The 14,506-nt window shown below is 36.6% G+C and overlaps 2 protein-coding genes across 3 annotated transcripts; both read right to left on the bottom strand.

The window, feature by feature from the left end:
• Nucleotides 1-4,857: 4,857 nt before the first annotated feature.
• Nucleotides 4,858-8,939, bottom strand: LOC110045565 (peroxisomal membrane protein PEX13-like). 2 transcript variants are annotated; one of them, XM_020751165.2, is made up of 5 exons: nucleotides 8,605-8,939; nucleotides 8,166-8,222; nucleotides 6,841-7,404; nucleotides 6,268-6,455; nucleotides 4,858-5,835 (listed from the first exon to the last, which is right to left on the bottom strand). In XM_020751165.2, the coding sequence occupies exons 1-5, from the start codon at nucleotides 8,849-8,851 to the stop codon at nucleotides 5,569-5,571; spliced, it is 1,323 nt and encodes a 440-aa protein (XP_020606824.2). In that variant the 5' UTR covers nucleotides 8,852-8,939; the 3' UTR covers nucleotides 4,858-5,568. The 2 variants fall into 2 exon arrangements, with proteins under 2 accessions (XP_020606824.2, XP_089136393.1); XM_089280267.1 differs by lacking the exon at nucleotides 8,166-8,222.
• A 1,685-nt stretch (nucleotides 8,940-10,624) lies between these two features.
• On the bottom strand, nucleotides 10,625-14,410 carry LOC110045485 (ribonucleoside-diphosphate reductase subunit M2 B-like). Its single transcript, XM_020751090.2, has 10 exons — nucleotides 14,198-14,410; nucleotides 13,508-13,652; nucleotides 13,140-13,204; nucleotides 12,800-12,946; nucleotides 12,539-12,600; nucleotides 12,128-12,212; nucleotides 11,883-11,974; nucleotides 11,662-11,713; nucleotides 11,308-11,526; nucleotides 10,625-11,167 (listed from the first exon to the last, which is right to left on the bottom strand). Exons 1-10 carry the CDS (start codon nucleotides 14,315-14,317, stop codon nucleotides 11,015-11,017), a joined length of 1,140 nt encoding a protein of 379 aa, XP_020606749.1. The 5' UTR covers nucleotides 14,318-14,410; the 3' UTR covers nucleotides 10,625-11,014.
• Nucleotides 14,411-14,506: the final 96 nt, after the last annotated feature.

The raw sequence follows: 14,506 nt of genomic DNA on the forward strand, positions 1-14,506 counted from the left end.
TTAATAAATTTTGAGCAAGGAAGCTGCTCCTTCAACATTTACAATTCACATCATAAATTAATAGTAGTGTGTTTGTTTCCTTTTTCGAAGCTCGTTGACCCTTTTGGGAGAAAAAGAAAAATCTAAATATTAAAAATTCGTCCGCAAAGCGAAGAATATTGAAACAGACTTTTTGATTTCGTGTCTGAAAATGCCAAGATTTGAGAAGTAGAAATAATTCCTCGATTACTTAAAGCGTTTGATAGCTAAACAGTAAGATAAGCTTCCAAAATGAAGCAATTTTTACTGAACAGTCATGTGACATTGTTTTTGAGCAAGGGCAGTGCCCTCCAACAGACAATTCGCATTCTAAACTAGGCCTTCGTAAAACTTCAGTGCTTTATGCGATTTCGGAGAACAAGAAAATTTAAAATTCAACGTTAAATTGTTTGCTCAATTAATATCACAACAGAATTTGTTATGATTGACATGATCACGTAACTAATAGTTACAAAAGTCCAATTGCTATCTCGGTTTGATTTTAACATGCAGTGCCACCTTAAAATATTAAACAAACGTTATCTCGAAGTAACGTGTTTTCAAACTTAGGAAAGTTGAGCGATTGTAAAGCAATTTGGAATTTTTAAAGGAAAAAAAAATGGTCGAATCTGACAAGATAAATAAAGTAGGCATGCAAATACCCACCGATAAAATTTACTTCAATCAAACTGATGATCGCTCGATCCAAGAAATAAAACTCCCCACAATTTGAAAACATGTACTAAATGATAACTCGAGAGCGGTTGAAACCTTTCCGGCAAAAATGGCAGAAGTAATCAACAGTCATTACCGAACTGAAAGATTTTCCGCGCCCGAATGTCATTCGAATGAAAACATTTCAATCGAGAAAAAAAATAAAACATTAAAAAACGAAAATGATTTTAGACTATGAATAGTTTTGAACTCGAATATAACTTTTCTAGTTACAAGACTGCCATTTCTTATCGGAAAGATTTCAATTGAACCAAATTCTAAAGTGATATTCTCAACTTCGTCTTCATCCTCCTTGCTTAAATCCTTTTGATCTACTCCTGTCTTGCTGACAATTCCTGAAGATAGAAGAGATGAAAATTGGGTAAGGAACAAACGTGAGTGTAGAAACTGAAAAGAGTAAACGAGGAATAAAAGAATTCACAGTGAATTGTTAAACACGAGTGTGCGTTGACAAGTACAAGGCAAAGTTTGACAAAGAAACGCAAATTTCGTGAAGAAAGCCAAACTCTCGTAAAAATAACAGTTACAGACTTTAGCGTCTGGTATGGTTCCTGAACTAACTTCTAACGTACGTTTCACTCCATTACCAAAGCCATGAGGTTGTTCTGACGTTCGACACGAAACGTAAACCAAGTCCGGCAAGCGCACGCGGTAGGACTTGGAGCCGGTATTTTTGGTTGAAATATCTCTTACGAAAGGTAGAATCGAAAAAATTGATACTAACCATTGACAGAAATCGGTATCAACCGACTATCCTTCCCCCAATGTGGACGCCATTTCTTCTTTAAAGAAAAAAATTTGCTTCTCGTGTAGAAGGGAGCAGTTCACATCTTACTCCGACGGCAAACATCTCAAAATGACAAACAAGCACCTTAGGTCAGCAATAGTCATCATGCATATGGAAAATAAAATTAGACCAATCAGCTAACAGGTACGTGACGAGTTTTAATGACAAACACCATTTGCACGCTTTACTCTGGGAAAGTTTTCCATTTTCTTCGTTCATAGGGACCTCACGTGAACCTGTATGAGCTAGCTAAACACAATACGTAATTTTTCAAAAATTATTCACATTTTTACAGTTCTTGATCAATGTTTAAACCTTTCCTTCGTTTTCAAAATGAATTCTGAACCGTTCATTTAAACATTCAAACATACATTAACTTACGGTTACATTTTTTTATCACACGATTCTCTCATCCTTGTACAATACTAAACGCTACGACGAATAATTTTGGGCCAAATTAAATTTTTTTATTAGTCCTGTATCTTAAATAAAGTTTAATATTAAGTCCATTGTTAACTCGATCTTCGCGAAGATTCGTGCTCAATTTTCTCCTGTCTGTACAAAGTCATATACGCTTGCTTGACGTTTTCACATATTGGTTACTGGCTTGAATAAATTAAGGGGGCTTAAGAAGACGAAAGGGATGACGGGTGAGTGAGTGAGTGAGTGAGTGAGTGAGTGAGTGAGTGAGTATAGTATAGTATAGTATAGTATAGTATAGTATAGTATAGTATAGTATAGTAGAGTAGAGTAGAGTAGAGTAGAGTAGAGTAGAGTATAGTATAGTATAGTATATCTTTATTGCGCCTTACTCTCCAAAGGGAGGTATTGGTCTGTTCACAATAAAGGTTTAACATTAACTAGTCCAATAAGAAATAACATTCACTTGATTCTTTTATAATTCAAATAAAATTAAATAAAAATTATAATGCTCATTTCGTTTGTAAGTTGAGAATCTCTTTTCCTTTTTTAAACATTAAGTTGATATATTTACCTATTATTTTTGATGTAACTCTATTGTCAGCTCTAAGTAAGTACTTAGTTCTCTCGTTATCGCTCAGATTTGCGTAAAGTGCATCTTTGTTTGAAATGTGAGAATGGAGCTCAACTCTTATGGTAGCATACCCCTGGCAATACATCAAGAAATGCTGTTCGTGTTCTACGCAATTTTCTTTGCATACTAAGCATGTTCTTTCCTCTACTGGGATTGATGCTCCTTTATTTTCATATTTTCCAGTTTGTATTCGTAATGCTTGACATTCTAACCTAAGCCTTGTCAGGCTAATTCTGTGTGCTCAGTTTGTAACCGTTTTCAGGTAATTTTCAAATTGATAACTCTTTTTAACTTCCTTGTGCGTAAATTTTTCCCTTGAAGTTGTTGATGAACTGTTCTTAGTCTCAAGCCAGTTTTGTGAATACTGACTTCTAAGATTTTTGTTTATTTTTAATCGACCGTTCTTGATGTGTTGCCGTGTTACTGGTGAGTGAGTGAGCGAGAGATGTATGTATGTCACACCAGTCAGAGTGGATCTACTATAAACAGCCAATCAAATTTCTTCTTGTAAAGGTAAATGGTATGTGAGAAGATTTGATCCCGATACAGTTCAGAACGGCCATATCTATTCTTCTATAAAAGAGGAGGAAGTATTCATGCATTGGGCTTACTTCGACATTTTCTGTGGGTTAGGTTGAGGAGTTTAGTTATGAACGAGATCAGCCTTGAGTTTTGAAACAGTTCATGAGCTAGTAGTATGCAAATGGAACGAGATATTTTTATTTTTAGTTACAAAGGTAACTTGATACTTTTGTTTTTCACAAGGAGTAAATTCAATTAGAGGTCACGAATAGTCGCTTCTAGTTCTTAGGACATGTTTTAGAGGAGACGAGACTATTAAGATTTGAAACAGTTCTAATGTTTACAATAGAAAGTGCGGGTAACGATTGTTTTTTTCTTGTCGCATGCAAATATAACGAGATATTTTTATTTTTTAGTAACAAAGGGTAATTTGACACTGTTGTTTTTCACAAGGGGGTAAATTCACTTAGAGCTGACGAATCGTCACCATTTGTTCCCACGAGATGTTTGCTATCTTTAGTTACAAATGGTAACTTAACACTTTTCTTTTTCTTATATGGGAGTAAATTCAATTAGAGCTGACAAGTTATCGGCTATTGTTCCCAGGATATTAAATGAAAAAGAAGCTTTCATTTCTGGACGGTTTTTACATCTCTGTAGTAGCAGTTTAATATTTTTATTTGATGGGCATTTTATGACATTCTTTTCAGTCCGATATTTTTAAAGGTAAAAGTATGAAAACTGTTCAAATGTTCTTTGAAGACTGCGTGGCACCAAGTGCAATTTAATTAAATAAGACTTTCAACGTGTCAGCGAGGTTTTTTTTCTCTTTCTTTCTATTTTCGGTGAAGTAGTGTTGTTGTGTTGCGTTGTGTTGTGTAAAAAGGGTAAACGTACGACTTGTATAAAATACGAAAAGTTCTTTCAACTTGAGTATTTTTGAGCACAAATTACTCTTGGGGATTGGAAGGGCTATGTGATCGGTGAGTGAGTTATGCATGTGCGCGTGACACACCAATCACAGTGTGGGTTGTATCAAAGAACGAATCGAATTGCCTGTTAGAAAATAAGATGGTATCTATATTAATCTGGAGACGTGTCAGATTGCTTTAGTATGTTCAGTCAAACATTTTATGGCTCACTATTTAGTTATCTTACCGTTACGCATGTAACATCGTATGTACAGCATAAATTCCCAGTTTCTTTCTTGCTGTACATCGCAACCGAAAAAACTCGTCAAATTAACCCAATCATTATTGTAAACAGTTCCATGAATGCTCCCATCTCCGAGACTTCACAAAAAAATAACTCTTGCATGCCTTGCGTGCCTATGTTTACACTAGAGATGGATTATATGAGCCTACTAATTAGTCTAAACGCCAAATCTCTATTCAGTGTTTAGACAAATTATATGGCAACAAAATGTGCTGGCAGATGAATCATCTGAAGACGGATGATCAATAATTTGTCGCCGAGGGATAATTCATCCCTCGACCCTAGTATAAATTCGGCCAATAAAACTCAAAGCAACAAACAAAGTTTAGCATAATGTGAGTCAAGATTGGTTTTGGTTTTACTTCTAGTTGGATGACAAAGTGGCAAATGTTTTTTAGCCAATTAAAGGTAAAGTGCAAACACTTCACACTTTCCACACTAAAATGAAAACAACAGTAAACCATCAACCACCATGTCGTTTGTTTTGCCTACCCACCTGAAAAATACCCCCGTCCAAAACAGCCCATTATGTGTCTTTTAATGCTAATTGAATTAGTTTAATATCATTCTCATGAGCCAAAATAGTGGATATTGAATCCCAAAGAACAAACCAAAATCAACTGTGATCAGATCACTATTATTATAAATTGTGCACTTTTGTTCCTACCCCTAAAATACTCATGTGATTTTTTTTAATTCAGTGATACTACAGTTTATTAGACTAAGTGCATTGTACTAATACAAAACCAGAATAAAACTATTCTTGACCGTACTTGAAGTTAGTCAGGTACTATCAACTGCTGATGCTACAGTTTTAAACACCTGGCCCCGGTTATTCAAAGTGTTGACAAAACAAACTATGCTATCCACTGATAGTGATTTATCATGTGGATAGCATAATCCTCCTTTTAAGCAACTAGGGCCTGGCATTTTAAATGATGTCCCCCCACACCTATCCATGATAAGCAGACAGTCTGGGCAAAATATTCTAAGTAAGAAGGGTGTCTGTTGATCCCAATCCTGAGAATCGGAGGCTTCTTAAAGCCAGTAGTCAAGTATAATTTCTGTAGTATGATGCAACTAGCTAAGAAAAGAATTTAGCTGTCAAACTTTGCTGCCAAAGGTTGCCACAGCAAAACATTATGCTTCACATATCTCTACAATCAGCTGGATGGTTGAGTTCTAAAAGACGTCACTAGTATCTAATTGGTCATCTAAACCACTGAATCCAACAGTATTAAGTTTGTTCTTCATTAAAGTTAGGTAAACCAGAATCTGAAAGGTCATCGTCTGCAAGAGTTCTTTCACTTAACGAATCTTCAGGAAGTAAGTTCTGAGATTGTAACAAACTGTCCTCATCTGTCTTTTCCATGATCTTGTCAAATTCCTGATCCATGTTGGTTTGAGATTTCCTTCTTTGTGCTGTTTGTGATGTCTGTGATTCTTTTTGGCTTCCTTTCTTTATGTCTTTTGATTCCTTCTTCCCACGACGAAGACCCAAAATCTGTTCATTGTCAAAAGCAATATATTAAAAGGACAAATAATATTACAGTCGAACCTTCAATAATGGCCACCTCTCCAGAGCACATCCTAACTGCCAAAATAACCTCGCAACAATGGCCACTTAATCAATGACTGATTTTTATTGTTAGTAAAAGGTTACCAAACTTGATCTATACTGCACGTCGTTGGTCTCTGTTTCAGTCTATAATTTAGTTTCTGTGTTACTGATATAGTTTGATCATGTTACATATTTATAAACTACGATGACCCCTACTTCCCCATAATGTCCACCTCTCTACCACAGCTACTCTCCACAATGGCCCAAGGTGGCCGTTGTGGAGAGGTTTGACTGTAAGTGTATTATATACTTTTCAGCACTCAGGCATTCAAACACAACTGACTAAGATTACAAAACAGAACACAAATCACTAACCTTGACGTAATTAGCTGGAACAACACCTTCACTAATGCCGTCAACTGTTCCCAGAAGCCATCCCCTGATGCGAGGCTGTTTCCCTTTGGGTGCTAGTCGAAGAATGTCACCAGCACGGAATGACAATTCTTCCTCTCCCTCACCGTCAAAGTCATATTCTGCTCTTGCAATAACATGATCTCCTTCTCCTGAAAACCATTATTCAATTGATTTGTGCTTCAGATACAGGAGTGTTAAACAGTAACAAAGCACATTGTATTTAACTATGTGCAGAAGAAGACATAACTAAACAACAAAGATGAATGATGTAATAGGCCTGAGCTAGTCACAAATTTCTAAGTTGGTGGCTTAATAGTGTAGAAGCCACTTGCAGAAATTTGACATTCCACTATATGCTTACTAACTTGCCGTCATGCATCTTGTACAGTTGCTTTGTCTTGCAAATAATTTCTGTTCCTTAAACAGACTGACAGAGGCAAAAGAAAACTTTCCTCCAAGTGAATCTTCTATCTTGATTGAACATTATGTTACCCTAAAAAACATATTTCAAATTTTAATGTTTGTGCACTATACCTGTCTTCCAGTCCTTCACAATACTCTCATCATTTAACAGTGATTGCAGCAGTTTCCATATGATCAGTGGAGTTCCAAGGACAACGGCAAAAAATAGCAAAATAGGCCATGATCTTGGCTTCTTAGAATCACCTCCTTCACTAGCTGAAACAACAGCTGTTGTTGCACTTTTCCACAGTTCTTCTTCTAGTGCTTGGTTTGGTGCAAAACCCAATAAAGCCCGAATCTTTCTGAAGACATATCTTAATGCCTTGAACAAAGTAAAAGCACCAAGTGCACTGACCAAATGAGCTCGAAGTCTACTAAAATGATCCGCCATACTCAAAACGGCAAGAAATGTATTACGCATGGCAAAGTGTGTGGATTCAAGCATCATAGCGACAGATCCAAAGGCGTGGACAATTGATTCAATTGATTGAAATGCTGCTCGACTGGTCTCTTCAGCTTGCCCAACAAATGAGCTTGCTCCTGATTGGTTCAAAGGACTGCCAAATCGGTTCATGCCCATTCCATACCCACCATAGCTACCGTAACCTCCATAGCCTCCGCCATACATACCATAGCCTGAAAAATAAAAAATAAAAGTAAATAATGAACTCAGTGAAAAGGTTGAAAGCTGAGACAAATAAATAACAGTAAACATGTATCACTTATGCAGCACTGCTTACCAAATGGTTTAACTTACAGCACATTTTTTACCCACAAAAAGATGAAAAGATGAAAAAATGCCAAGGGTTGATGAGTGATCAAACTCTTGCACTTGTTTGACAGCCATTTATGGAATATTGCTTAAAAGTGAAAAGAAGCTCGGGACCCGAATAGCCATCTGTCAGCTGACAGACGGCTAACAGTTGACAGACAGTTCCTTTTGGGAAGCTATTCTTCACAGTTATGCAATATTGTGCACTTCTTTTGACAGACGGATGTCAACCTTTGCATGAACTCAGCTTGTTTTCAAACTATGTTACATAATATGTCAAATTATTCTCGCATTTTGATTGGTTCTTACTCACAATCTATTGGGGTACAAATGTACAGAAGATGTCATTTAACATTTTGTTTGTTTGTTCACTATATAAAACAGATAGATTCCATGTTACTGTGCATCTGTTCTGTAATAGATCACAGAACATGTCAAAATGTGGTAAGAACATCAGTAACACACTCGCCTAATGGCTTGCATGCCACATTTCAGTTCTCACCACAATTTGATGTAATCTGTGATCTGTTACTGACCAGACGAACAACAACATGAAATCTATTTGTTAAACAGATTACAGTTAGAGCATTTTGTGGTCATTGTTATCTTTTCTAACTTCACTTGCCTCCAAGTCCACCTCCATACATGCCACTATATCCACCATACATACTCCCACCAGTACCTAAAATACAATCAATTTAGTCTTAAGACACGCATATTTGTTTCTGAAAGTGGAGGAATACTCTGGTATAAATTATAGTGACAGGGAGGCACAAAGTCCTTTTGGTTTGCAAGTTGCAAAGAGGAGGTTGAGGAGTTTATTTTGTCAGACATTTTGGGGTGACTCTTCTGCATTGAAAAATTTTGGTAAATAACATCTCTTGTAGTTGTCAAAGAACATAACCCAAGGTTCTCATTTTTATGCCAAACTTTTGTATTGCATCTATTTACAACATAACATAGGCTATATGCAAAAGCACATAAGTTTCATGTTGCAATAATTATTATAAACATGACATAAAGCTTTTTCATGATACTGAGTGCAGGAAATAAACCCAAATTACCATATCCTGGGCTTCCATACATATATCCACCAGTTGATCTCTGTGCCTGAGGTCTTGGCGGCAAAGGAGGTGGTTTTGAGCCAGAATTGTTGGAGGCATCCATTTCGCTGGGATTACTACAGCTACGAAGAGCATTCGGTTTCGGGCCGCCAGCCCCTATTGGAAGCCGAGATGGCGAATCAAACGAGAGAGAAGCCGACCTTGCATTTATTCCTACCCCTTCCCAAGGTTTTGGTGGAGCAGACATCACATGAACTTCAATCCAAAATTGTCAGAGCTACGTAGCCATATTCTTTCGATCCAAAATGGCGGCGTTCTAACTAGCTAGTACCCAGGCCTTACACCTGGGGTTAAAGTTCAATGCGCAACTCGTTCCAAATGAAAGTATCACGCAATTGGATGAAATCTGATCCAAGTTTGATATCCCTTATTTTAATTCCTGATTTGGAGAATCTAGAATCAGGAGTAGAAGGCCAATATTTGCCACCCATAAAATTCTGAACAGCAGTACCCACAATACAGGATCAGGAAAGTATAAGGGGGAAGGGGTGCTGGTTGAGGGCAGTCCCATGGTCACCTGCCTGAATTTCAAAAAGTGTCCCTTGCGGAAATTGAGAAAAATGTGGAAAGAACGTTGTGTTGTTGTGTTTCATTCTTCCTCTTGAACAAATATGGGTTATTTTTCTCTGGTCCTTGTTCAAAAACTGCTGCAAGCTACTGACTGCAATAGGTGGTTTAGTGTTTGACTTTTCACAATAAAATGTCCATTCTGTAGGTTCTATAAATTCCCATCAAACTTTCCAGTTTTGGGTGCTGGAGAAAAAAAAAATCTAGGAGTGTCTTTACTTTGCAAAATTCATCCTTCTTCTGGAAAATGTTACCAGGACAAGAATTTTATGCTTGTCAACCTTTTTCAACAGGCTTTTTTTACGATAACTGCAGAAATTCTTGCACACTCATTGGCTAATTTCCGTTGTCAATAAGCAGACAGACACATTAATTTATGCAATGTGGCAACAAGTGAGAGCAGACAATTTGTTATCATAAAAAACAATTTGACGTCAGTTTATCATGCGTCTGTCCTATTATTGACAATGAATTTCATCATAACATTCAAAGTAATCTGCCCTGCAGATCCACTCAGCTATCACCTTGTTGATCCACAGCTACTTTGATAATGCTGACAAAATTAATGATCAATAACAGGACAGACGCATGAAAAACTGATGTCAATTTGTAAAATTTCAAAGTAGTATTTCTTTTGGTGGGGGGAAGGGGGTGATTTACAGGCACAATTTTTTTTCTGCACAACACTTTTTTAGGTTCACTGAAAGTGCATGAATTTTTTTTCAGCAGTGGTCCTGTGTAGAGATTTTTTTGGCACAAAACTTGCAGGTATAAATATATTTTTTTTAACAAAAAAGTTGTGCATCCACCTCTAGAGTTAAGATAAATGGTTCTTCTCTAACAAGCTGGTGTTTGGGAGAGGAACAATACCAGACTTAGCAGTGTGAATAAACCCAACACATTTGGCCCATTTCAGAAGAGTCCTTGCCAAAACTTCTTCTGTGAAAGCTTGTTTACATGAAAATTAATTTGCACATTTTAAAATGAATGGGTTTTAAGACCTTCACAAAGAAGCACAGCAATAAAAAACTAGTCATTTGTGCCATTTTGTCTCATGTTAGGAATGTCTGTGCTTTATAATGTCATCTGTTCTCAGACCCTCTACTTTACCTCAAGTTAACAAAGTATTAACTCAGCATGGGATACACATGCTAAAATGCAAGAGGGTGAGATTGGAGAAATAATTATTTTGCACCAACTCATGTGTACAAAGAAAAATAACTCGAAAAGTAAACATCTGTGTACGTTGGCTGTAATTTAGCCAAGCTGAAAAGGTGATTGGGATCCAGTTTTAATATCTGGCAAGAGATCATAGGAGAGATAGATAAAAGCAAGCACATTTGCCTTGCAGATGACCATTGGGGTGTTGATCTCACACAGTCAGAGATAACAGTTAAAACATACAAGTTTCTTTATTGATCAAAAAAAAAAATTAAACTCTCAACAGAAAGTTTTTAATAATTTAGTTTCCATTAAAAGCATAACAAGAAAAAAAAAATACTTGATAACTGTACAGCTGTGGTTAAAAAAAATATATTGAAAGATTTATAATCAGTGGAAAAAAATACTATTTCTGTACACTGTCATAAAAAAATTCAAGCTTTACATCCAAATCATTGTAAAATATTATTTATGGAGTTTGCTTAAGATCAAACTGTAAAATACAAAATCTATAGAAAAATGACTGCTGAAGTATTTACAACCTTTATGTAAGTGCGTGATTTGTTATTAATGTTCAAGCTGAAAAAACATTTTTCTCTTTTTTTGATTAAAAAAACACTGGTTAAAAGTTTTCGTCCAGTGTGAATTTGTTCTCCTGCTGTTTGCTCATCACTCCTGCCTTCTGGTATTCTGCGACTCTCTTCTCGAAGAAGTTTGTCTTCCCTTCCAAGGAAATGTTCTCCATGAAGTCAAATGGGTTTTTAGCATTGTAAACCTATTGAGTACAGAATAAATTATAAGATTGATGGCTGTTTTACTATATAAATAAAGCTGTAAAATTCTCATAACTTAAATAAAAGGCAATATAAAATAGTCATTTGGGAGAATCAAAGTGTAATCAATTATTATTATTACCTTAGAACAGTTGAGGGCCACTAAAAGTCTGTCAGCAACAAATTCAATGTACTGTTTCATCAAGGTATGGTTCATGCCAATGAGTTTAACTGGGAGGGCTTCTGTAAGGAATTCTTGTTCAATAATGACAGCATCCATGATTATTGATTTGATAACTTTTTCTGATGGTTTGTTGACCAAGTAGGAGAACATCAAACAGGCAAAGTCACAATGAAGACCCTGAAAGAGGGAAAGCACACACATCAGGTGAATTCTACAATCATATCAGTGGTACATAGTCCATGATAGGGCTAATTTCTTCCAAGGGGTTACTTAGAGAAAAAATTGAACATAGCTTAAGCAATTTTGTCCTACCTCGTCACGACTTATGAGCTCATTCGAGAATGTTAGACCTGGCATCTTGCCCCTTTAATAGAAAAGATTGACAGTTAACAATGCAGTAATTTTTATTATCTACAATGTAAACAGTATCATCAACTGGTGAAATCATGGTGTAACCTAAACTCATTTTAAAACTAAAAGTTCAATAAGAGCTTAGCTTGGGTCAGAGTGGTTTAATTCATGTCAACTCCCACCTCTTTTTTAGCCAGAAAATGGCAGCAAATGAACCAGAGAAAAAGATTCCTTCCACAGCAGCAAAAGCCACTATCCTCTCACCATAAGATGCCTGTCAAATGATAAGAACCACAACTGTCAAGACATTTTTGTTATCCAATCCTGAGAAACCTCCATACACCTGTGGCAAAAGTTTCCAGAAAACAAAACAAAAAAAAAAAACAAAGGAAAGATTGAATGTATAGTCACACAAAAGTCCGCTTACTCTCTCTGGGTTGATCCAGTTGAGGGCCCACTGAGCTTTTCTCATGACACAAGGCATTGTCTCGATGGCATTGAAAAGTCGCTGTCTGCAAAACAAGAAGGAAATTATGGTATTGTAAGTACTGATTACAGAGGAAGCCTTTTAAACTTACCAAAAAAATAACCCTCTAAAATTTGGTTGAGATGTATTTTTATTACTGGCTGTGAAAAATTGCATTCAACACCATTTTGCCAAATCACCAAAAACACCAGGGTTGGTAAAAAAAAACAAAACATGGATATAAATTTTGACTCTTTTCTTTAAATTAACCCTGATCTAGATGGGCTAAAATTGGTTGAAAACAGGGTCTACATTATGTTTCTTACCTAAGCTAGGAATTGGATGAGTATGATAATTGCATAACCAACTTACTTTTCAGCAGAGTCCTCAATGTAAGTCTCGATCAGTAGACTGTACATTTCAGAGTGGATATTCTGAAAGAGAAAAAAGGAATTTTTTATCTTATATAAAACCAAGTTTTGTTGCCAAGGTACACTGTTCCCAGATTTTATGAAAATGAATCACTGTAGCTTCACCATTTCTGAGAAATGAAAGTGGTACCTACATGGGAAATCTGAACTTTTTTTTTACAATGTTCTCCCTATTTGCAGCAGTATCACAACTCTTTCTCACCTCAATTGCTATTTGGAAGCCATAGAAACATCTTGCCTCTGGAACCTGGACTTCCTGGCTGAAACACTCAACCAAGTTTTCATTGACAATGCCATCGCTAGCAGCGAAGAAAGCAAGAACATGCTTGATGAAATACCTTTCATCATCCTAAGTTATACAGGAAAGAAAAAAAGAATAAATGATCAGACTGCAACCTTGAATTTTTTTATCTTCACTCTTGCCCCCACCCCTCCTTATGGAGGGCAACCTATGGCACAGGGCCTGTTGGAAATTTTTTTCAAGGCATAAGGACATGTGCACTTCTGCTACCCAGTGAAAAAAGCAAAGATTAGAATCTTACCGAAAGTTTAACCCAGTCATCTTTATCTTTGGAAAGATCTACTTCCTCTGCAGTCCAGAAGGAGGCTGCAACGAAAACAAAGTTTTGTCAACAATATGCGGGCAAAATTGTCTTCTTATCGTGTAATTCTAGTAAATTAATGACAAATCTTAGAATATTAATTCTTTCAATTTGCCTTCATTCTTCTTTTATGGAAACCGGGTAAACATTTCCTATACACTTTGGTATCATCTGTCTTTCTCTCTCAGTGAAATAAGCAAGCGTGCCCTTTGCTGGGACGTTGAATAAATTGTTATGCAACTGCAATGAATTGGGCTAATGCTTATTTTGAGAAAACTAATTTCTTTAGAGTCATTTTGGCTTCTTACCTTCAGCCTTTTTGTACATTTGCCAAATATCCTTATATTGGATGGGAAGGAGGACAAATCGGTGTGGATTTTCACGAAGAAGAGGCTCATCTTCGGTGTTGAACTTCGACTTTGCTTTGTAAACTGGCTTCTCTGGTCCACGATGCTGAAATAATATAAAAACACACAACCATAATTTAGCTTTATACTTTCGAGGAAATAGTTATTTTTCAGAGTAAGAAAGAGATGGCTTGGAAAACGCACCCTCGAAGAGAAAATTTTCCGCTTTTCAGTTTAGCGCCAAATACCGTTGCGGTTGGAACGGACTTCGTCCTTTTGTTCGTTTGCTTGAAGCTAACTTCAATTGCACGTAATTAAACAATACTCTAAAAGAACTAAGGCTTTTAACAGCCGGCTATCAAGATTCAAACACAGCGAAAACTATTTACTAGGCAAAAGGCCTTCATTCCAAACTGCAAGATTCTAGAACAGTGATATGTACGCATTAATGCTGGCAGATTTTTTGCCATGAATACGTGAAGGATGATTTTAAAAGGGAGGAAAATAAAGCCTCGTGAAACGGCGAGCAAACTGATGATCAAGTTTTTCCTATTTCATAAGCTTTCGTATAATACAACAGGGAGCTGGCTTGCCTTGAAATTTTTTTCTCCCGCCAAAATGGAAGAGATCGTTATGAACCCTTTGTCTCACCTTCTCACTCTTCTGGTTGCATTTGTCCTCCTCGGTCTCGTTGAAAGAAACGTCTTTGACAGCTTTCGTGAGCTTGCTAATGTTGTCGCTCTTGACTATATAGTTGTCTACACCAAGCATGATGAACTACGGAGTAACTACTTACAAAAGGAAAGGATATAAAAGAGCACGCAGATGCACTGTACAAGAAGGCTGAGGAAGGAATGATCAGCGAAGGACGCGACGCGAACTTGAATTTGCGCGCGGTGTGAAAAAGCAACCAATCAGCGAGTAAGCTACGAAGGAATTTCTTCTTATCATTGGTTTGTT

Source organism: Orbicella faveolata, unplaced genomic scaffold (assembly GCF_042242905.1).
Source record: "Orbicella faveolata isolate gen_17 unplaced genomic scaffold, um_ofav_v1 contig_47, whole genome shotgun sequence".
NCBI classification, from domain to species: Eukaryota; Metazoa; Cnidaria; class Anthozoa; order Scleractinia; family Merulinidae; genus Orbicella; species Orbicella faveolata.

Excerpts from the sequence above, each read along its gene's own strand:
- LOC110045565 (XM_020751165.2), bottom strand. The coding sequence starts at position 8,851 with ATGTCTGCTCCACCAAAACCTTGGGAAGGGGTAGGAATAAATGCAAGG. Across the intron at positions 7,405-8,165 it reads GTATGGAGGTGGACTTGGAG|GCTATGGTATGTATGGCGGA; the intron begins GCAAGTGAAGTT and ends TTTATTTTTCAG. Across the intron at positions 5,836-6,267 it reads TTCCAGCTAATTACGTCAAG|ATTTTGGGTCTTCGTCGTGG; the intron begins GTTAGTGATTTG and ends GACAATGAACAG.
- LOC110045485 (XM_020751090.2), bottom strand. The coding sequence starts at position 14,317 with ATGCTTGGTGTAGACAACTATATAGTCAAGAGCGACAACATTAGCAAG. Across the intron at positions 13,205-13,507 it reads AATGTACAAAAAGGCTGAAG|CCTCCTTCTGGACTGCAGAG; the intron begins GTAAGAAGCCAA and ends TTTTCGTTGCAG. Across the intron at positions 11,168-11,307 it reads TGGCCCTCAACTGTTCTAAG|GTTTACAATGCTAAAAACCC; the intron begins GTAATAATAATA and ends TGTACTCAATAG.